Source organism: Nicotiana tabacum, chromosome 1, assembly GCF_000715075.1.
Source record: "Nicotiana tabacum cultivar K326 chromosome 1, ASM71507v2, whole genome shotgun sequence".
NCBI lineage: Eukaryota > Viridiplantae > Streptophyta > Magnoliopsida > Solanales > Solanaceae > Nicotiana > Nicotiana tabacum.
This window is the reverse complement of record NC_134080.1, coordinates 201,035,735-201,059,136: the sequence shown is the minus strand read 5'-3', so window position 1 is coordinate 201,059,136 and position 23,402 is coordinate 201,035,735. Positions and strand designations below refer to the sequence as shown.

The 23,402-nt window shown below is 36.0% G+C and overlaps 1 protein-coding gene across 1 annotated transcript; it reads left to right on the top strand.

Annotated features, from left to right (window-relative positions):
• The first annotated feature begins 2,144 nt into the window (after window positions 1-2,144).
• On the top strand, window positions 2,145-3,489 carry LOC107776962 (putative purine permease 4). The gene has a single exon (XM_016596920.2). The coding sequence runs from the start codon at window positions 2,209-2,211 to the stop codon at window positions 3,406-3,408; it is 1,200 nt and encodes a 399-aa protein (XP_016452406.1). The 5' UTR covers window positions 2,145-2,208; the 3' UTR covers window positions 3,409-3,489.
• The last annotated feature ends 19,913 nt before the right edge of the window (window positions 3,490-23,402 follow it).

Below are 23,402 nucleotides of genomic sequence, written 5' to 3'. Positions count from 1 at the left end.
CATTAGAACCAAAATATTTAAAGCATATGTGAAATTTCTCTAATTCGAATATTACGAGGACAAATTTAACCTTTTTTTCTTGTTTAAATCTTGAACCCGCATCTATTCTACTGTACAAGCATGTGGCGTACCTTTAGGCTGTGGTGGTGAAGTGACACTAGGGATGTACATGGACCGGGTTGGTTCGGTTTTTATCAAAACCAAACCAAACCAATTATATCGGTTTGGATTGGTTCGGTTTTGTCGGATTTTTTGGTTTTTCGGGTTTTTTTTATTACATGAATATTATTTCAATCTTACTTTATTAAAATTATAGATAAAGCTTTGATAAGTGAATATATGTTTAGTAAATATGGAAAAAATTGACAAACATATGATCTATTAAAATATTCTAATGAGAGAATTTTTTTAGTAACACATGATAGTTATTTTCTTAGTCGTCTAACAATAATTTTTCGTTAATTTAAGCTTTCAAGGTTAATACATGAGAGGATCCCAAATATTTCTACATTTTCTAAAGAAAAATAACTATAAAGTCTTAAAAATATAAATAAAATTTATATATTTATATGTCGGTTTGGTTCGGATTTTTTTACTCAATACCAAACCAAGTCAAACCAAACCTAGTCGGGTTTTTTAATCGGTTTGGTTTGGTTTTTCGGTTTGGTGTCATTTTCCGGCTCGGTTTGAACACCCCTAGGTGAGACAATCCCGTGGTTTCTTACTTACTCCCTCCGTTCCAATTTATGTGAACTTATTTCCTTTTTGGTTCGTTCCAAAAAGAATGACCCCTTTCTAAATTTGGAAATAATTTAGCTTAAACTTCAAATTTTACTCTTAATGAAAAGCTTTTATAACCACACAAATACTCTGAACTCATTTTTGGCTTGTATAGAACCACAAATTTCAAAAAAAAAAAAATTCTTAAACTCTGTACCCAGTCAAAAAGGATCACATAAATTAAAACGGGTGGAATATGTGTTTTTTCGATGCCAAATATGTGGTTGGAATATGATATGTGCCATTGCAATTTTTTTCGATGGATACTTTGTAGTAGCTTTTCTTCCTTGACGTGACGCAATATAATGTCTTGTATTCTTAGCTGTTCATCATTTTTCATTTTCATTTATCGACAGGAAAAAGCTTAATTTTGAGTATAGTTGGTACGTACCTAGTTACAGTAGTATATTATTCCCACCGCATATTTTGTGAAGAAAATATATTCCTACGACTATTTTCAACCTTTGATGACTCTTTACACACACAGCATATATAGGAAGCGGCAGAGCTAGAAGGTAAGTTAGACTTCGGTCGAACTCATTATATATTCGTATTTAAAAAAAATTTAAAAAGCCAATTACTATATCACTATTCTAGAATTTAAAATTCATAAAGTTTCAAATTCTAGCGTAGGATTTATCGGATAGGCATAACGTCTCCATTCTAATCAAATTTCATTTATATTAGTTTATTTTCATTATGTCGTGGTAAGACTAGTCTAAATAAAGGAATATGTATAGTGAAAATTAATATAATTGACTTCAATTAACTTGGGACTCAGACGTAATTGTCGTCATTAATATTATATCATTTCGTGTCGTGTAATTTAACCTTTTCCTATTATATGCCTATATTGGAAATCTCATCGAGCATATCATATGATCATTTACTCATAAAAATGCATCATTATCATTATCATGCACGTTAGATTGCGATATTGGATACTCAAGTACCCTATCTTCCTCTCCTTATGATTAGCCGAACGGTTTTGTTCATGCTCGACCATGTACCTTCCTTTTATTGATTTTGTACTAGAAAACAATTTCAAGAAAGAATTTAATTATTTTCAATTATTTTTCCACAAATCAACTGTAATTTAATCAATTCTAGATTACTAATAATCATATTTTAAAGCTATTTATGGACATTCACCGCAGATGATAAAGTAGTATCTATTTTTTTTTTTTTTGAAAAGTCGTAATCTGTTGTTGAATGAATTAACAAAAACTCTTTTAAGCAAAAATGGAGAATTTTTTAAAAGGGTAAAATTTTACCCTTTTAGGATAATTCCTCACTAGAGTCCCACCTTTTTATACTTAAGCCAGTACTCACCAAAACCATCTTTTCTCTACAATAAACATCCACCCATTCACCATACTAAATCCAAATTTTCTTTTCAACCCTATTTTCCTTTGCTCTTTTCATTCAATGGAGTTCTTAACTCAACACTCACAGAAAGAACATGATCAAGATCAGGCAAATTATTCAAGAGAGCTAATGATCATAGACACAAAAAACACCACCAAAAAAAGTGGTAGTAGAGTCCAAATGCATGACCAAGAAACAACAAACACTACTTCCACCACTAAAAAACATTACATTTTGCTTCTAGGAATTAACTACTTGTGTCTTTTTGTTGGTTCAATCTCATCAACCCTACTCTCAAAATTTTACTTCAATCACAAAGGTGCTAGTCGTTGGGTTTCTACTTGGGTTCAATCTGCTGGCTTTCCTTTTCTCCTTCTCCCTATTTATTTATCTTTTTATGTTTTTAAATCCACCGAGAGAAAACCATTTACTGGTTTCACTCCTAAAATTTTGTCACTCTCTATTCTCATTGGTTTTTTATTAGGTTTTAACAACCTTTTATTTTCTTGGGGTAATTCTTATCTTCCCGTTTCGACAAATTCTCTTGTTTTATCTTCACAGTTAGCTTTCACTCTTATAACATCCGTTATTATCGTCAAACAAAAAATCACATACGCAAACCTCAATTGTGTTATTTTGTTAACACTTAGTTCGGTCTTATTAGCCTTAGGTTCAAGCCATGACAAACCAAAAGGTTTGACAAAGTCAAAGTATTTAATAGGATTTTTTTCAACAGTTGGTGCGGGATTATTATTCGCTCTTTATCTCCCATTAATGGAAAAAATTTATAAAAAAGTTTATTGTTATTCTATGGTTGTGGAAATGCAAATAGTGATGGAATTAGCAGCTACGGTTTTGGCTACGGCGGGAATGACTATAGACGGTGGATTTTCGGAGATGAAAAAAGAGAGTACAAATGTGTTTGATTTGGGTGCAAAAGCTTACTGGTTAACGGTGATATTTAACGTGGTGACGTGGCAGTTATGTTTTATGGGTACGGCTGGAATGGTGTTCTTGACAAGTTCGTTGACAGGGGGAATTTGCATGACGGCGTTAATGGCCGTTAATGTTTTGGGTGGGGTTTTAGTTTATGGGGATAATTTTAGTGACACTAAAATAGTTTCAACTTTGTTATGTGTATGGGGATTTTCTTCATATTTATATGGAATGTATATGAAGATGAAGGAAGAGGAGAAAAACAAAGAGAGTTCTACAGAAAAGTTGATTAGTGATGATCAACATTTCGTGGAAATGACCTAGATTTGTAATACACAAATGGCAGAGGCTGCTTGTCACATGCCAAGTTGCTGCTTTTTTGTTCTTTGATTATTTAAAACTTTTTTTTTGACCGGGGGGGGGGGGGGGCTAGGGGTGAGGGAGATGGTTAATGTTAGTAATAGTTGTTACTTGTTACCATGCATTTATGTTTATGTATCCATCAATTTAAACCTTCACTATCCATTCTTCCATTAGAAGACAATTCCTTGTAACCAACAAGAAGGAGAAGGGGAAAAAGAGTTAAAAAGAAAAGAAGAACTTTATTATATATCTGTCTTATTACATCTTTAGTTTGACTTAGTTTAATATTTTTGTTTTATTGCTTAGTTAATAGAAGATACTAGCTTCTGGCATTTGTTTATAACATGAATGTTATCGTGTATGCAGGTATAATATAACTTATTTTTAGTTAAATACATTACGAGATGTTTTTTCTTTTTTTGTGCATGCGCTTCTAACTATTTCCATAAATTCTATGAGTAATGATAAAGTTATAAATATTGACCCAAATACATTCAAAGTCAGTATATATAGTGGAAGGAGTACGCTTATCAGATTAGAGGTATGCGTAATCATGTTTATTAATGGGGAAGGAGTAAAGAGTAAGAATTATTTAAAGCTTTTAACAAAAGCGAACTTAGAGGGTATTTGGCTAAGCTTATAAGCTGGTCAAACTGGCTTATAAATACTTTTTGACTTATTTATGCGTTTGGCAAAATTAAAAGTGCTTATAAGTTAAGTGTTTATAAGCCAAAAATAAGCCAAAAGTCATAGGTTGGTCTCCCCCAACTTATCAAATTTCAGCTTATAAGCACTTTAGGTTTGACCAAAATATTTACTATTCTATCCCTAAAATACTTATTTTTAAAACAAAACTCTTCGTATACCTAGTTCTTCAGCTGATTATTATTAATTTCAGCACTTTTATCCAAACACGTAACTGCTTATTTTTAAATCAGTTTCAACACTTAAAAGTACTTTTCAGCACCTAATGCTTATCTGCTACTCTAAATCAGCTAAGCCAAACGGGCTCTTAATTGCGGATTTTGTTTTGTTGTTCATTATATCATTAACATAAATGGCTTACATCCAAATCTATCAGTTAAAGAAACGGACGAAACGATAGATATCCATAATTTGTAAAAGTTTTTAAGGCCATTAAGTTTTAACTTGGCTGCATCTACGGGTGTACAAAGGAAACCGACAAATCGTACCAACCCGATAATCCGAATCAAACCCAGAAAAAAAATTCGATAATAGTTTGGTGTTGGAAAAAGAAACCCGACTATAATTGATTTATTTTGATTTTAACTAAAGAAAGTCAAACCGAAACCAAACCAACCCGACATTACATATATTGAAATTTTAGATATATTTAATATATAAATATACTTATTATGATGTAATTTATAAATATTTCTTAAGAAATTTCATAATTTTATCGTTTAAGGTATTATTTCAAGGTTGGACTTAAAACTTTTGAATATTCCAATAAGTTTTATAGCCATTAACATTAATAAACTAAATAATGCTAACAAAAGCCCAAACCAAAATCAAATCAATACTAATGCTAACAAAAGATATTCAATTCAATACTATAAACGGGAATGTATTGAATATCTATTTTTTGTTTTGCAATAATTTAGATAAAAATGCATAACTTATTTTTATTTTTTCTTTAGCGTTTAGTCATATAATTAATACTCCCTTATTAGTACTTTTAGATTATGTTTATTTTTATTATGGCTTTTTAATTAGCAATATTTATATTACATAATTTTATTGTCTTTATTGTTGAATATATTAGGATAATGCCATGACACATCTCATATTTTATATTATTTTCTTGAAAAATACTTTATATAGTTGTATCTTACTAGGATTAAAGAAATATTTTGAGCACAATTTATATATTTTGTTCTACGAAGATTTTACCGGAAAAAACCCTCAAAAGAACCCGAAAAAACTAGAATAACCCGAAAATCCGAGAAAATCCGAGAGTGAAAAACCCGAGTTTTATTGGTTTGGTTTGGTCTTTAAATTTAATAACCCGACACAATTGGTTTGGTTTGGTAATTATAAAATCCGAACCAACCCAACCTATGTACACCACTGTCTGCACCTTTTTTCTCCCTTTTTTGAGGACAAGTTGAATGAATATTTTAATGATAGGGTATAATCATTCTCAAAATAATAACTAAAAAATATATAATTTTTAATATATTTGTGACTGTCGAATATAAATAGTTTTTGTCGTGGACTAAATATAATCTTTTCCTATTGGACTTCGGTGTGGTGCCCACCTAAGTTCCAGAAAAAATAAATAAAAAGTTACGTTAATAGTTAAATAGACCGTTAAAGTGAAAAATAATTATCTTTACTTCGTATAAATCAAATGGCATATGTCACATCATATTTGATCTTCCTATTTTTAGTATTGTTGCATTTGAATTTTTCACTATGATTTTATAGACAATGGAAATGAAAGAAGCAAGCAGAGTATTTGAGACAGCCACTTTCAGAAAATTAAAGAGAAAATGAAATTTCTTATATCTGTTGGGTCTCTAGACATGGTTATTATTACCCTCCTAGACTACATACATAAAAAGAAAAAAACTACCTACTTGGTTTGGGTATTGGAAAATTTTCAGTGTTGTCAATTCTGTTGATACGTTAAGCTTAATCACGTAGGAAATATTCATCAATTATCAGTGAAGAAAAGAGAACTCGTTGTTCGAGCAAGGGCGTATCTAGGCTAAGGGGTTGGGTTCACACGAACATATGCTCCTCTCTTTAAATCACTTATAACAATGTTATATTTCTTTAAAATTATTTAGATATATGTGTGTACACTCATGCTTAAAGACTCCTATGGTGCAATAATTATTTAGTGCACCTCTACAAGTGAAACTAACAATTTTTGGCACGAAGTATCTGTCACGACCCCAGTTCGCGCTCCATGAACTATCGTGACGACACCTAGTCTCTACGACTAGGTAAACATAACAATTTGCGGAAAAGGGAAAATAACAGATAAAAAACTAATAAAAAATGCGGATAAACATAATAAAAATGCTAAAGATGCCGCTCGGCATATACAAATACACACTCTCAACTAAAAAGATCTCCCAAAATCCGGAATCTCATGAAATCACAAGCTAAGGATACTACATAGTGCTCTAACTCCAGAATGTCTAAATCAAGGTAAATACAGAAAGGTTGTAACTACAAGAGAGAATGGAGAGGGGCTCCTCGGTCTGCATACCTCGAAGTCTCTGAAGGATCGCCTCGCCTCAAAGATGGTAAGGTTGAGCCGAAGAACCTGGATCTGCACATGAAAAACATGCGCAGAAAGGGCATAAGTACACCACATCGAGTAGTGACGAGGAAGGTCAGCACCCTACTGATTATAGCTGAAAAACGATGTAAAACAGTATAGAATACGACAATATAATTAAATGCTAACAGTATGAAGTAACACAGGATAGTAAGAATAACAACAAATACAATGGAGAGAAAATTACAGATAAGAACATAACTCCACACAGAGATAGCAACCGGGGATCTCCCAGGATACCGTCCTGTAATCCCCAAATGTAAATATCCAGTGGATCTATCGGGTGTCATCCCGTAGTCCAACTTATAGTGCGCAGGGATCTACCGCAATCCCAATCCGTAGTCCCAAATGTAAATACCCAGTACTGGGAGAATCTACCGGGTGCAGTCCCGTAGTTCCAATATAAATATGCAAGAGGATCTACCAGAATATCAATCCATAGTCCCAAATAAACAAGCAAGGGGATCTACCGGGATATTGCCCGTAGTCCCAAAGTAAACACACAACAACAACACGAAGAGTATTCAATTAAATCCAATTTCATACCAAGGTAAAACAAGTATTTCTAACCTAGCATGCTACACAGAATTCAAATAAAGCAGTTTGAGCAAGTAAAACAATTAAGTCAATTAGACATGCTTCCCTAAGCTAACAATAGGCTTGAATTACAAGTAGTATAAACAGGAAAGGAAACACAGTTATAGTTACTTAATGAAAACAGGATTTTTAACAATTAGCACATGTACGCACTCGTCACCTCACATACAAGGTATTTCATATATCAACAGTACCAAATCCTAAGGGGAGTTCCCCCACACAAGGTTAGGCAAGCCACTTACCTCGAACCGGCTCAAAAATCAACCCGAAACCACGCTCTTGCCACGAATAATCGACTCCAAATGGACCAAATCTATTCAAACCAATTGCATAATGTAAATATAACTTCAAGTAACTAATTCCACTAATTAATTCGAAGCTAACACACGAATTTAAGAAAATTGCCCAAAAAGTCCCATGGGCCCACGTCTTGGATCGGGTAAAAGTTATGGATTATGAATCCCCATTCACTCACGAGTCTAACCATACCAAAATTATCCAAATTCGATGTCAAATTCCCAATCAAAACTCGAAAATTAGTCCTAAGAACTTTTCCAAAATTTCCCCCAATTTCTCACCCCAAATCCGAAATTAGATGATGAATTCACGTTTAGATTAATAGGTTATAAGCAAAAAGGAGTTAGGAATCATTACCCAATTGATATATCTGAAAATCCCTCAAAATCTCGCTCAAATCCGAGCTCCCAAACTCTAGTTTTGATAAAAATGGCTAAACCCTCGATTTTGAAATTTTATAACCTGCCCAGATAATTCCTTCATCGCGAACGCGGAAGGCCCATTGCATTCGCGAAGCACAACTTCGCTTGGCCCAGAATTCCTTCATCGCGAACGCGATAGCAACCTTCTCCCTCCTACGCGAACGCGGGATCCTCTTCGCGAACGCGTAGGTATATGACCTTTCAGTTTCGCGAACACGGGACCATTATCGCGAACGCGAAACGTTAAGCTTCCTCCAGCCCCAGCTCCTCTTCGCGAACGCGAGACCCCATTCGCGAACGCGAAGAAGGAAACCAGAACTGGAGACCTGCTGCATTTTCTGCAATTCTCTAAGTTCAAAATTGACCCGTTGAGCATCCGAAACACACCTGAGGCACCCGGGACCTCAACCAAACATGCCAACTAATCCTAAAATATCATTCAAACTTGTTCCAATCTTCGGAACGCTCAAAACAACATCAAAACACAAAATTAATACCGGATTCAAGCTTAAGAACTCCAAAAACTCCCAAATTCTGCTTTCGACCAAAAAGTCTATCAAACCTCGTCCGAATAACCTGAAATTTTGCAAGTACGTCACATTCAACACTACGGAGCTACTACAACTTTCAGAATTCCATTACGATCCCGATATCAAAATCTCACTATCGAACCGAAAACTTCAAAAATTCAACTTTCGGCATTTCAAGCCTAATTAAGCTACGGACCTCCAAAACATAATTCGAACACGCCCCTAAGCCGGAAATTACCCAACGGAGCTAACAGAACTGACAGAATTCCATTTCGAGGCAGTCTTAACACTGCTTCGGCTACGGTCCAAATTTTAAAGCTTAAGCTCTCTTTTAGGGACTAAGTGTTGCAAAATACTCCGAAACTCAAAACAAATCATCCCGGCAAATTAAAATAGTAGAAACAAACACGGAAAAAGCAGTTAATAGGGGATCGGGGCGTTACTTCTTAAAACGACCGGCTGGGTCGTTACAGTATCAATATATATGTGAAAATCACTAAAATTTCAAAAAGAATATAATTTGGAACCTACAATTTCAAAAGTATATTGAGTTCATGGTAAAAGACTAAAGTTAAACCCGTCAAATATAAAATTTTAGACCCATCATCTTGAAATCTTGGATTCGCCTCTGTATTTGAGCATCTATAATATAGGCTTATTTTATATTTTGTGTCACATAATTTGGATGAGAATATTGCAGCTCTCACTTCCCTGGCTAGTGTATTTCAAATTAAATGGCAGACGTTTGTGGAAAAGAGAACAGTACATAAAATGTAAGGTAAAAGATAAATGCTATCGACAGCATAACGTGAATGCATAATCCACATAAGACTAAACAAAAATTGGGGCATGTGTTTTTGCCTAGGCACTAATTGCTCGACCATTCATTTATAGAGAGCATAAGTTTCAAAGTTTGAATTGAGATAGACATATTTTGGAGCATGATAAGTGTGTTTCCCAATTGGAAATGTCACTTTAGAGAAGTAAAATAGGCATATGTTATAAGTGTTTTATTGCAGTAACTCAAGTCTAAAAGTTTGATAGGATGGCATGATTTCCAGCTGCATGCCCTGAGTATTATTCCTATTAGGAGGAACCGAACAAAACACTTTTGTCGAAACATAACTTCTGATAAATATATATCATGTCATTCCAAGATTAGTATGTCAAATTATCAAGAAAATAAATTTGATATTGTAATTACCTAAAACAATAAATGATATTGAGGTGTTTAGGTCAGAGTCTTGTCTAACAATGGGATATTCGAAAAGAGTCATACATTTTGGGAGAATAATGCCATGTTAATTGTACCTATATACTTTCTTTATTTTACTCATTTTAATTTTAATAAAAAACCTGTATTTTGTCAAATTACGTCATATCAACTGAGTCGAATGGTGTACATCTTAACATCCTTCACTTAGGTACAACAATACGTGTTGTATATCTAGGGAATGAGGTTTGGCGTAGCCATATACATTGAAGGATGATCAATCGAACACCTTTCATTGGAAAATTTATACTGTGTAAATAAAAACTTATATTGTATATATAAGCTAAAAATATTTTAATATATGAATATTAAATTTTGAACACCCGAAGCTCCTGGCTTCGCCACATAGGCGGAGCTTGGAGGCGGGAGGAGTTCTACTTTGTTTGCTGAAGTATAATACTGTGTATATATTTGTATATATATTAGATGATATATGTCAAACTACCTAGAGTTTGACTGCATTATTGGATTCAATTTATTTCATCTTGCTATTATTCATACTTGTTGCAATTACCTTTTCTTTTTCAATCGTTCTCTGGCCGAGGGTTTATCGGAAACAGTTTCTCTGCCCTTACAAGGTAGGGGTAAGGCTGTGTACATCTTACCCTCCTCAGACTCCACTTGTAGGAAACTTCTGAGTTTGAAGTTATTGTTGTTGTTGTTGTGGTATTATATTAGATGATGAATTCTCTTGAATTTTCCTGTGTCTCCTCGGTGAAAATATAATTATGTCTCCCCATTGCCTATGGACCTAAATCTTAGCATGGAAAATCACCATTTTATTCCAGAGATGAGAAACTACTACGGAGATGCCTTTTGTAAGAGGAAAAGCTTGTTCTCTACTTGTGTACCCCTAGGCTGTGGTGGTGAGGTTACACAATCCCATGGTTTAATATCTTGCTTGTCTCGTGGATGCCCAAATGTGTGGCTGGGATATGAAGTGTGCCACTGCAAAAATAAATAAATAAATAAATAAATAAAAATTGGAGATGGATTCTTCTCTTTTTGACGTGAGGTTTTGTCTCTGTAAACATGCTTATCTGTTCATCATCTTTCATGTATTGACAGGAAGAAGCTTTTGAGTACAATTGGTACGTAGTTACAGTACTAGTATATTATTCTCAGCTCATATTTTGTGAAGAAATAAGATGCCTATTCCGATCCCTTCCTATATGAACATTTAGTTTCAACCTTTGATGTCTCTTTTCATACACATCATGCATATATGTTAACATCCATTCTGAAATACAGCGGCAGATTTAGGACAGATTCTACGGTCGAATTGAATCCATGACTGTCGGTCTAGCGTGTGTTTATATATATATATATATATATATATATATATATGAAAATAAAAATTTTAAAAATATATATACAATAAGATTACCATCCGCGCTTGATATGCAAGCATTATAAGTGTATTATTAATAAGCATTACAATAAGATTACCATCCGCGCTTGTGTACATTGTTTCTGTCTTGACAGTGGTCTAACCAACTGAAATTGCGTTGGTTTTAGTTTATATATAATTATGTTGTTTCAAATGATTAATTAATTAATTAATTTATGTTAATATGCCTATTATATCCTTATTATATAATTGCATTATAAATAAACTGATTAGAGTTTATATAAAACTGAAGAAAGAAAAAAAACACTCCATCCCTCCCTAGAAGAATGTTTGGATTTAATTGAAGATCAACACATTGAACTTTTTGTAAGCACTAACGTTCAAATCTTTTTTTTTCAAATAATACCACATTTAGAAACTACCTAAAAGCTAAGAATCGCAAATTTTTATATTTATAAATCTTTAAGAATGTACAAAAGCTTTATAGTTCTTATTTTTAGGTAACTATAGTATCATAAATAGAGAAATTTTGCTAAACAAGGTAAAGAACATCCAATTTTGTACCTATAGGAAAAAATTCCCTAGTCCCTCCATTCCAATTTATGTGAACCTATTTGACTGGGTACAGAATTTAAGAAAAAATGATGACTTTTGAAATTTGTGGTCCTAAACAAATCAAAAAGGGGTCCAGAGTATTTGTATGGTTATAAAAGCTTCTCATTAAGGGTAGAATTGTAAGTTTAAGCTAAATTGTTTCTAAATTTAGAAAGGGGTCATTCTTTTTGGATCTAACCAAATAGAAAATAGGTTCACATAAACTGAAACAGAGGGAGTATATGATTAGAGCTAGCAGTAGCTTGACGGGTTCCTTAACCTCTATGGACTAGCTTGGTCTAATCCAATTCCAATTAGAAGTAACCCCAACCCTTATGGGGGAGATTTGCATATACCCAATTTTGCAATTACCATTAAAGTTATACTCATACTACATAAAATTTGTAAGTTTATCCGCTTTAGGATCAACCCGTATTGGAGCGGGTTGGATGAGATGGAGGCTAGCTTTAGGGGTTTTATGTGATAAGAATATATCATCTAGACTCAAGGAAAATTCTACATGGTGGTGGTTGGACCAGTTATGTTGTATGGAGCTGAGTGTTGCTCGTTAAGAAGTCTCATGTCCAAAAGATGAGCGTAGCAGAAATGAAGATGTTGAGAGGGATGTGTGGTTATACCAGGAAAGACAAGATCAGAAATGAAGTTATCAGGGACAAGGTGGGAGTGACATCTGTGGAATCCAAGTTATGGGAAACGAGGCTGCGATGGTTTGACATGCGAAGAGGAGAGATATAGATGCCCCGGTCAGGAGGTATGAGAGGTTAACCATGGCAGGCTTGAGGAAGGGCAGGGGTAGGCCTAAAAAGTATTGGGGAGAGGTAATTAGGCAGGACTTGTCGGTGCTTCACCTAACCGAGGACATGACTAGCGATTGGAAGGTGTGGAGGTCGAGAATTAAGGTGGTGAATTGACAGGTAGTTGTGAGTTTTTCATAAGTTCACCAGTAGTACTAGTAATATTCTTGTTGTGGGTTGAAAGTTACTTCCTTCTAGTTTGTTATTATATCTGGTACTTTTGCAACCACGTCCTTTGTTTTTGTAAATTGCTACTGGGATTGTTTCTCTCTGATTGTTACTGTTTGATGCTACTTTTTATTCCCTTTTACTGGATATTGTCGCTCCCTGATTGTTACTATTTGATGCTATTTTATCCTCTTTTCTTATCGCCTTTCTCCCTCCTTCCCCCCCCCCCTTTCCTCCTCTTCTTCTCCCCTATTCTTCCTTTACACCTTTTCTTGAGCCGAGGGCCTTTTGGAGACAGCCTCTCTACCTCTCCAGGTAGGGATAAGGTCTGTTTACTTACTACCATCCCCAGACCCCACCAGTCGGATTATACTGGGTATATTGTTGTTATTGATCAACATCAAACTTAGGGGTCTGAAGTTGAAAAAATTTGCGTCTGAAGTTGTTAATTTACTATGTATTTAAGACTGTTTTAGTCTGAAGTGCGGCTAAGTTTTACATGCACTTAAGACTTTTTTAATTTGAAGTATAAAATTTACACTTAAGATGCATTTAATACTTAATTAGTCTGAGGGTGTGTTTGGTACAAAGAAAATGTTTTTCATGGAAAATATTTTCCTAGAAAATAATTTCATGGAAAATGAGTGGTTTTATAACTTATTTTCCCTTGTTTGGTTGGTGAGTGAAAAACTTTTTTCGGAAAATATTTTCTAGTGCTTGGTTAGAGAGTAGAAAATACTTTTTACGAAAATATTTTTTTATGCTACTCTGTTCACCCCCTTCTCCCAAGTCCCAATGTTTCTTGTGCTCTCCTTCCCCCTCCCTCCCCCCTCCGCCCCCCCCCCCCCCCCCCCCCAAATAGCCAACATTTTCAGGACTCTATTTTCTTCAAGAATTTAATTATTTTTCTAAAAATTCACAAAAGCTCAAAGGAACTAATGTGTTGCATTACGTTTTTACGAAAAAATAACGTTAAAATTTGTACTTCATAACTAAAAAGAAAATACTCTTTTTTTTGTTAAAAAATGTACTCTTTCTACAACATGAAAATAAAATACTTATTTTGTTGAAATGGTTTTAAATACTTTTTCTACATCATGAAAAGAAAATACTCATTTTGTTGAAATGAAAGAAATACTTTTTTCTACATCATGAAAAAAGTACTCGTTTTGTTGAAATAAAAAAAAACACTTTTTCTACATTATAAAAAAAAAACTTTTTTTGTTGAAATGAAAGAAAATACTTTCTACTACATCATTTTGTTGAAAGGAAAGAAAATATTCTTTTTAAATATGAAAAAGATAGTATTTCTTTTCTTAAAATGAAAAAAATACTTTTTATATCATGAAAAGAAAAATACTCATTTGTTAAAATGAAAAAAAAATATTTTATCCATAACATCAAAAGAAAGTACCATTAATAATATTTCTATTTAGGGTGGGGGTTGGGGCGGGGTGGGTTGGGCAAGGGTGGGGTGGGATGGATGGGTGGTAAGGGTAGGATGGTTGGTGGGGATGGAAAATAGGGTGGGGAAGGTTAAAAAAGAGTTTTGAAATATATTTTTCCTTCTCTTGATAGGAAAAATATTTTCCTCTAATTGGAGGAAAATAAGTTCATGAGGAAAATAATTTCCAAAATATTTAAGCCAACCAAACATGGAAAAATTGAAAAATATTTTCCTTCATACCAAACACACGTTGAGTGCAGCTAATTTTTGCATGCACTTAAGTTGTCACGACCCAAAACTTAGCCTGTCGTGATGGCGCCTATCGTGGTACTAGGCAAGCTGACACCTCAAACCTTTCCAACACTTTTAATGAAAAATGGAATAACACACGTTTAAATCAGTTAAACTCTCAAAACTGGATAGAAAGCCAAACTCAATACGAAAATTCCTAAAACCAGGGTGCCATTGAGTACATGAGCGTCTATACAACACAAATCTGAGAATATTGTCTATGAAAACTAAACTAAATACATAAAGCTAAAAGATAGGGAAGGAGAGTCAAGGTCTGCGAATGCCGGGCAACTACTTTGTAATCTCTAAACGATCAAGCTGCGCAGAGAATCAACACCCATCGTGTCCAGAAACACCTGGATCTGCACACGAAGTGTAGGGTGTAGCGTGAATACAACCAACTCAATAAGTAACAAGACTAAATAATGGACTGAAAGTAATGACGAGCTTCACAGATATGGTTCAATTACAGAAATTAAAGCATAAGAAGATAAACATGCTTTCAAGTTCAACAGTTAAGGCCAAAACAGTTAATTCATATTAAGTTCAATTGAAACAGGATATAATATCTCTCATAAAGTACATGATAGTGATATATGCCAGTCGAAGTACAACAGTAATGAAATCAAGTGCATAATCTCAAAGTATCAGTCACTCAATCCTCCTATTCACTCCAACCTCACAGTCACCCATTTCTCCTAGTCTCTTATTTCTCCCAGTCACTTGGCACTCGCACTAGCACTCAGTAGGTACCTGCGCTCACTAGGAGTGTGTACAGACTCCGGAAGTGGCTCCTTCAACTCAAGCGCTATAATAAGTCAAACATCGCATAAATCAATAAAACATGTTGTGGCGTACATCCCGATCCCATAAATATCCTCACAATCAGGCCCTCGGCCTCACTCAGTCATCAATCTCTCCAGTATCTCGGGCTCTCGGTAATCATGATAATTAACACAAACAGTGATGATATAATGTATCAATAAAGAGCAATAGAGACTTAGATATAATAAGCAAGTAAACTGTGAGTGAGTACAAAATAGCAATTTAGCAGATAAGTCAATATGTAACGCGACCTCTGTGAGTCCCTACAGTACAAATTGCCTAAACATGATCTCTAACATGGTTTGCAGTTCAATTTCTATAATGTGTGGAGAATATACGGTTAACAACAAATTATTCAACTATACAGTTCCATAGAATTGACCAAGTCAATATTCCTATGGTGCACGCCCACACACGCCCCTCACCTAGCATGTGCGTCACCCCAACACCAATCACATGACACGTAATACGAGGTTTTGTACCCTCAGAACCAATTTTAAAGTTGTTACTCTCTACTCCAACACACCTTTACCTCGCAAAATGGCCTCCGATTGCTTTTAATATAGCCACAAACAATTCGATACAATCAACAGGGGCTAAAGGAATCAATTCCATAAGAAAATATTAAGCTCTTAATCAAAAGTCAAAAAGTCAACTCAAAAGTTGGCTCCCAGGCCCACATCTCGGAATCGGGTAAAAGTCACAAATCCGAATACCCATTCGACCACGAGTCCACCCACACCAAAATTACTTAAATCCGATACCAAAATCTCGATCAAAACCTCAAAATTCGGCCTAAGAACTTTCCTCCATTTTCCCCCAATATTTCACCCCAAATCACTAATTTAATGATAAAATCAAAGACATAAACATGAAAATTAACCAAAACTAGGTAAAAAATCACTTACCCCAATCACCCACTTGAAAATATCTCCAAGAATCGCCCCCCACCGAGCTCCCAAAATCAAATTTGTGTTATGAACTCAAACCCTCGTTTTTGAAATACTTAAGTCTACCCAGGCGACCCTTCTTCGTGAACGCGACCCTCTTCTCGCGTTCGCGTAGCACAATTAAATCTGCTGCCCAAAAGCCTCCTACGCGAACGCGAGGAACCACTCGCGAACACGATGCCTTTCTGACCCCAAGCTTCGCAGATGCGATCATCCTTATGCGAACCCGTAGACCAAACGCATGGGGTCCCAGCTGCCTCCTCTCCTCTTCGCGAACGTGTCCCCTTTCTCGCGTTCGCATTGCATAAACTACCCAGACCTTCACAAATGCGGCTCCCTTTTTGCTAACGCGAAGAAAAAACCCTCAGCTACCACCAGCTACCCTTCGCGAACGCGAGACTCCCATTGTAAACGCGAAGAAGGAAACCAGAACTGTATACCAGGAATTCTTCAGCAGTCGCCCAAGTCCAAAATTGATCCGTTAACCATCTGAAGCTCTCCCGAGGCCCACGGGACCTCAAACAAATTTACCATCAAGTCCCAAAACATCATACGAACTTAGTTGAGCCCTCAAATCACATCAAACAACGCTAAAATCACGAATCGCGCATAGATTCAAGCCTAATGAACTTGTGAACTTCTAACCTCTAGATTCGATGCCACGGACCTACTCCAATTCTTGGAACCCCAATCCGAGCACGGTAACCACAAAGTCCACTCTCGGTCAAACTTCCAAATTTTCAACTTTCGCCATTTCAAGCCTAATTCCACTACGGACCTCCAAATCACAATCCGAACATGCCCCTAAGTCCAAGATCACCCAACGGAGCTAACGGAATCATCGAAACTCCCTTACTGAGTCGTTTACTCATAAGTCAACATCCGGTCAACCTTTCCAAGCTAAGCTTCCATCCTTGAGACTAAGTGCCTCAATTTATTCTGAAACCTCTCCAGACCCGAACCAACTAACCCCGCAAGTCACATAACAATTATAAAGCATAAAATGAGCAGTAAATGGGGGAACGGGCTACCACTCTCGAAATGACCGGCCAGGTCGTTACATCCTCCCTTTCTTAAATAAACGTTCATCCTCGAATGGGTGTAGAAACATACTTGGAGTCTCAAATATTTGTGGATATTTGCTCCGCATATCCCGCTTGGTCTCCCAAGTAGCCTCCTCAACTGGCTGACCCCTCCACTGCACCTTCACTAAAGCTATATCCTTTGACCTCAACTTTCTAACATGCCGATCCAAATTGGCCACTAGTTCCACATCGTAAGTCAAATCACCATCCAACTAAACTGTGCTGAAATTCAAAACATGAGACAAACCACCGACATATTTCGGACCATAGAAACATGAAATACTGTATGAACAATCGACAAACTAGGTGGCAAGGCAAGATTGTAAACCACCTTCCCAATCCTTTAAAGTACCTCAAACGGCCTAATATACCGAGGGCTCAACTTGCCCTTCTTCCCGAATCTCATAACACCCCTCATGGGTGAAACCTTGAGCAGTACCTTCTCCCTAACCATGAAAGCAACATCACAGACCTTCCTATAGGCATAACTCTTCTGTCTAGATTACGCCGTGCAAAGACAATCCTAAATCAATTTAACCTTGTCCAAAACATCCTAAACCAAGTCAGTACCCAATAGCCTAGCCTCACCCGGGCTCAAACCAACCCACCGAAAATCAACACTACCTACTATACAAAGCCTCATACGGAACCATCCGAATGCTCGACTGGTAGCTATTGTTGTAGGCAAACTCCGCGAGCGGCAGAAACTGATCCCAAGAACCCCGAAATGAATGACACAAGTACGTAGCATGTCCTCTAATATCTGAATACCACGTTCAGACTGTCCATTTGTATGAGGGTGAAATAATGTACTCAACTCAACCTGGTTGCCTAAATCTCGCTGCATAACTCTACAAAACTGTGATGTAAACTACGTGCCCCGATCTGAAATGATGGACATTGGCACACCGTGAAGGTGAACAAATTCACAGATGTAAATCTCAGCCAACCGCTCTGACGAATAGGTAGTCCCAAATGGAATGTAGTGCACGGACTTGGTCAACCGATCCACAATCACCCAAATAGCATCGAACTTCTTCGAAATCTGTGGGAGTCTAACTACGAAATTTATGGTGATCTGCTCCCATTTTCACTCTGGAATCTCTAGTCTTTGAAGAATCCACCCGGTCTTTGATGCTCATACTTCACCTGCTGACAGTTTAGGCACCGAGCTACAAAACCCACTATATCCTTCTTCATTCTCCTCCACCAATAATGTTGCCTCAAGTTCTGGTATATCTTTGCGGCGCCCAGATGAACAAAATACCACGAACCGTGGGTCTCCTCAAGAATAAACTCACGTAGCCCATCTACAATCCGACTCTGCATCCTCAATACCCCATCATCCCCAAAAGTAACATCCCTAGCATCACCGTGCTGAACCGTTTCCTTAAGGACAAGCAAATGGGGATCATCATACTGGCGCTCTCTGATGCGATCATATAGGGAAGACCTAGAAACCACACAAGTTAGGACCCGACTGGGCTCCGAAACATCTCTCACAAACTGGTTGACCAAATCCTGAACATCAACTACAAGTGGTCTCTTAACAACAGGAATGAATGTAAGGCTACCCATACTCACTGCCTTTCTACTCAAGGCATCGGCCACCATATTGGCCTTCCCGGGATAATACAGAATAATAATATCATAGTCCTTTAGCAGCTCCAACTATCTCTACTGCCTCAAATTTAGATCCTTTTGTTTGAATAAGTGCTGGAGACTCCGATGATCTGTAAATACCTCACAAAACACACCATAGAGATAATGCCTCCAAATCTTTAATGCATGAACGATGGCAGCCAACTCCAAATCATGGAAAGGGTAGTTCTTCTCATGGGGCTTCAACTGGAGCGAAGCATAAGGAATCACTCTAACATTGGTTTGCTAATTTTCTTCCCTCTCTTTTCTTTCTAATTATCACCTTTTTTCTTTCCTCTTATTTCTCACTTCCCACAATTTCATCCTTTTTTCTTTTAACTTTTAAAAATGATTCGATCGAATCCTATTTAGATTGCCTACGTATCATGTTTCACATGAATCAGACCAAGCGTCGTTCTGGAAAAGTAATGGACAAAATAAACTAAAAACAAAAATCTTTTTGGATTTGTCATTTATAACTTTTTGTCTTTTTTCAAAAATACAAAATAGGAAGTACGATAACAAAACTCAACAAACTCAATTTGACTACGACAGACTCTCACACATCTAAAAGGCTCAATACTACTAGACAAGACTAGAAAGTAAAAGACAACATGAAGGATAAACTCAAAACATAAAAAGTTTCCTCAAGCAGCTCGTGAAGGCAGCGGTCCTGGCTCAAGCTCTGGTGAGTGGATCCATACCTGAATGAGAAAGATAAGACCAAATAGAGTTAGTGACTCGAGACACAATGCAAGACCATAACTCTTCTTATTAGGCACATGCAAGGCACGAATGAGGCTATTTTTACAAAATGACTGACATGGCCAAAAGGTGGCTAGAAATGAAAAATCAATTAGAACGACCACTAAAATATGGAAACACCTCTGGAATGCCCATAAACTTTCAGGAATCGCGGTCCCAACTTTGCAAAAATGGCCCCACTTTGAAGAAATGGCCTCTCTAGCCAAAATATGGCTAAGTATGTAAATTCAACAGGAATGAGCCTTAAACTAAGACGAAACCTTATTGTGGGCTTAGAGCTCTAAGACATGGGTTAACAATCCACTTTCTGTGAAAATATCCCCATTTTGCAAGAATGACCGATATGGCCAAAAATGGCTAGACGTGCAAGATTTGGCTACAACCCTCGAAGCCAAGAACCTAAGATTCACTAGTAAATCGGACCCTATGTGGGCTGCCTATGTATCCCGCCCCGAAAGACGAGTATCAGGTATGCATAGTTCGGGAAGATTAGATATGGGATAGAAAAAACAACTGATTTTGGAGAAAACATATTTTTGTCTGTTTTGAAAAATGATGGAAATGTAAAATCTTTTTGGATTTTCTTTTTCACTTTTTATTTTTATTTTTGGAAAAAACTATGAAAGAAAAATGTGAGTGAACCCTACTTGCTTCATTTAAATTTAACCCTCTTTTCTTCTCATTCGTACCCAACAAATATTGGTCAGTCAAATATCCTTTTTACTCTTAAAGAATGCAGTATGTATTATATAGGGATGATTAAATGTCATGACTGAAAACACTTATAACTGTAACAATTCAACCTCAAATCCTATTTTTGCACAAGGTGAACGTAGAGATCCACTATTAAATAGTTTAATTAAAATCGTCACCACTTGTTTTCCAAAATCATCATAAGTATGGCTTACCAAGTTTGGCCTTGGTAAGCGAAACTTTAGACCGCATATGCTAGAAGTTTGACTATGGCAAACCAAACTTTAGGCCGCATATCTTGAAAGTTTAACCGCGACAAGTCAAACTTCTGGCACGATGTTAGGGCTTGCTTGCACGAGTAATAGGCCAAACTTTAGACAAAACTTATCATTAGAATTTTTACAACTTTAATCGCGTATATCGAAAGTTGTCTCTAACATTGCTAAACCTATAAAATCTTGTACACTTTGACTATAGTTTAAATGGTGGTCCTAATCAAGTATATGTGAACTTTCCCATTATGCTGATGGTTTAAGGTGCTTGGCCCAGTGGCCCATATTGAAGTTATAAAGTGGATTAGCATTTTGCGAGTCAAACTTTCAGTCCTCTCCCCATAATTAGGGGTGACAAAACTAACCCAAATCAGTTTGACCCATCCAAACCGCCCAAGTTTTAATAGGTTTGGGCTAGAACGATTTTTAAAATGGGCTGCTTTGGGCTAGCTCAAGTAAACTCTCAAAAATGATCAGCCCAAATGGACCCATGATGATTCCCAACCTTGGCCCATGAAAATGCTCAATCTTAGAGTTCTACCTTGACCCATGTGCTAGAAAATATTTTCTAATTTTGTCATGTTTGGTTGGTTTAAATGTTGGAAAAATATTCTTTATGAATTTGTTTTTCTCCAATTGGAAGAAAATATTTTCCTTATCAAGAGAAGGGAAAATATTTTTCAAAACTCGTTTTCAACCTTCCCCATCTCCACCAATCCCCCACCTCAGCCCCTCCTCTCACCCACCCACCACCCAAACCCACCCTACCCCCAACACCCCAGCCTAAATATATGAAAACATTATTTAGATTACTTTCTTTACATGACGTAGAAAAAGTATTTTTTTTTCATGACGTAGAATAAGTATTTTCTTTAATTTCAACAAAATGAGCACTTTCTTTGCATGATGTTGAATGATTTATTTAACTAATTGTTATTGACAAAAATAATCATCAAACAGTAAAAAAATTTGATAATAAAGAAGAAACACATTATCACAACATAAAAAACAGCAAATATGATTTATATCAATAAAATAAAGGATGAACATTGAGCTATTATTTAGGTGTCACGATAAATAAAAGAAAATATTTGTTTTATTGAAATGAAAGAAACTATTTTTTCTACAACATGAAAAGAAAATATTCTTTTTGGTTGAAATAAAAGAAAATACTTTTTCTACAACAGGAAAAGAAAGTACTTATTTTGTGAAAAAGAAATACTTTTTCTACTTCATGAAAAAAAATTACTCTTTTTGTTGAAACAAAAGATAATACTTTTTGTCATGATCCAAAATCCACTATAGGTCGTGATGGCACCTAACGCTGCCATCAGAAAAGCCAACGTAATTTATCAATTTATTTACTCGTTTTATTACTTTCGAAATCACAAACTTCAGTAATTCAATGGTATAAATAGAATTTACAGGATAAATGATGATAACAAACAACCAATAGGAACTCCCAAAACCCGATGTCACAAGTACATGAGCATTTTCTAAGGAGTACAATAATAATACAATATCTGTCCCGAATATAATAAGACAAATAAAATAAATAATACAATTGAGACTCGATGAACTGGGGAGCGTAGCCTGGAATGCAGCTCACATAAAATCTCCTCAACAGGGGCGCCCACGCACCAAGATGATCACCAAATGACCTGTCAAATCCTGCACATTTAGTGCAGAAGTGCAGCATGAGTACGTAAATCAACGCATACCCAGTAAGTATCTAGCCTAACTCCGGAGAAGTAGTGACGAGGGGTCGACATCGACACTTACTAGAGGTCAAAATAAATAATATGATAATTCATAATAGATATGAAGTGCGCATGAATAGAGAAGTAAAATATGAAATTTAATATTGTTCCAATTATTCCCTATAAAGCATAAGTTGCTCGATCTTGTATTCTACCTTAATATCTCAGAAAATTTCAAGAGTCAATACCAAATAAATGAGAAACACTGTAAAGTCCGGACATCAGTAGGAAGATTAGCTCGTGAATATTTGGACTACTAGCGATATAACACACGATTTTGCCGAGGTCGTTCGGCCCGATCTGGAATAACGTATACACTGCCGAGGGTCGAACAGCATGAACCATAGATGCATCTATACACTGCCGAGGCGCTTGGCCTGCTCCACAAGAAAGGAAGGAAGTTACCAAATTTCAATACACATGTTCACAATACAGTATATGAGCCCAATAATAGGTACACCTCTATACATTTATCAAATATCTTAGCAACCACTCAAGGTGATAAATATATATATATATTTCTAAATCAACTTCAGGTATAACTTTAATATATTAAGCCAGTAGAATAAATTCAAATAATTCAATTATTACATGATAAGGTCCTACGTCTACCTGGACATAAACATGCTTTAGCTACATACGGACTCTCGCCACCTCGTACCTACGTAGCACCCACAACTAGTTTCACATAACAATAAATATCACCTAGGGGTAGTTTTCCCCTCACAAGGTTAGGCAGGAGACTTACCTCGCTCCGAAGTTCCATAACCGGCTCCAACGCGACTTTAACACCTCAAACCGATGCCCGTCACTTCAATATTAGTCAAACAATGTGCAAACCAATGAAAATATACTCTAATACT

Coding starts and splice junctions, on each gene's coding strand:
- LOC107776962 (XM_016596920.2), top strand. CDS start 2,209: ATGGAGTTCTTAACTCAACACTCACAGAAAGAACATGATCAAGATCAG.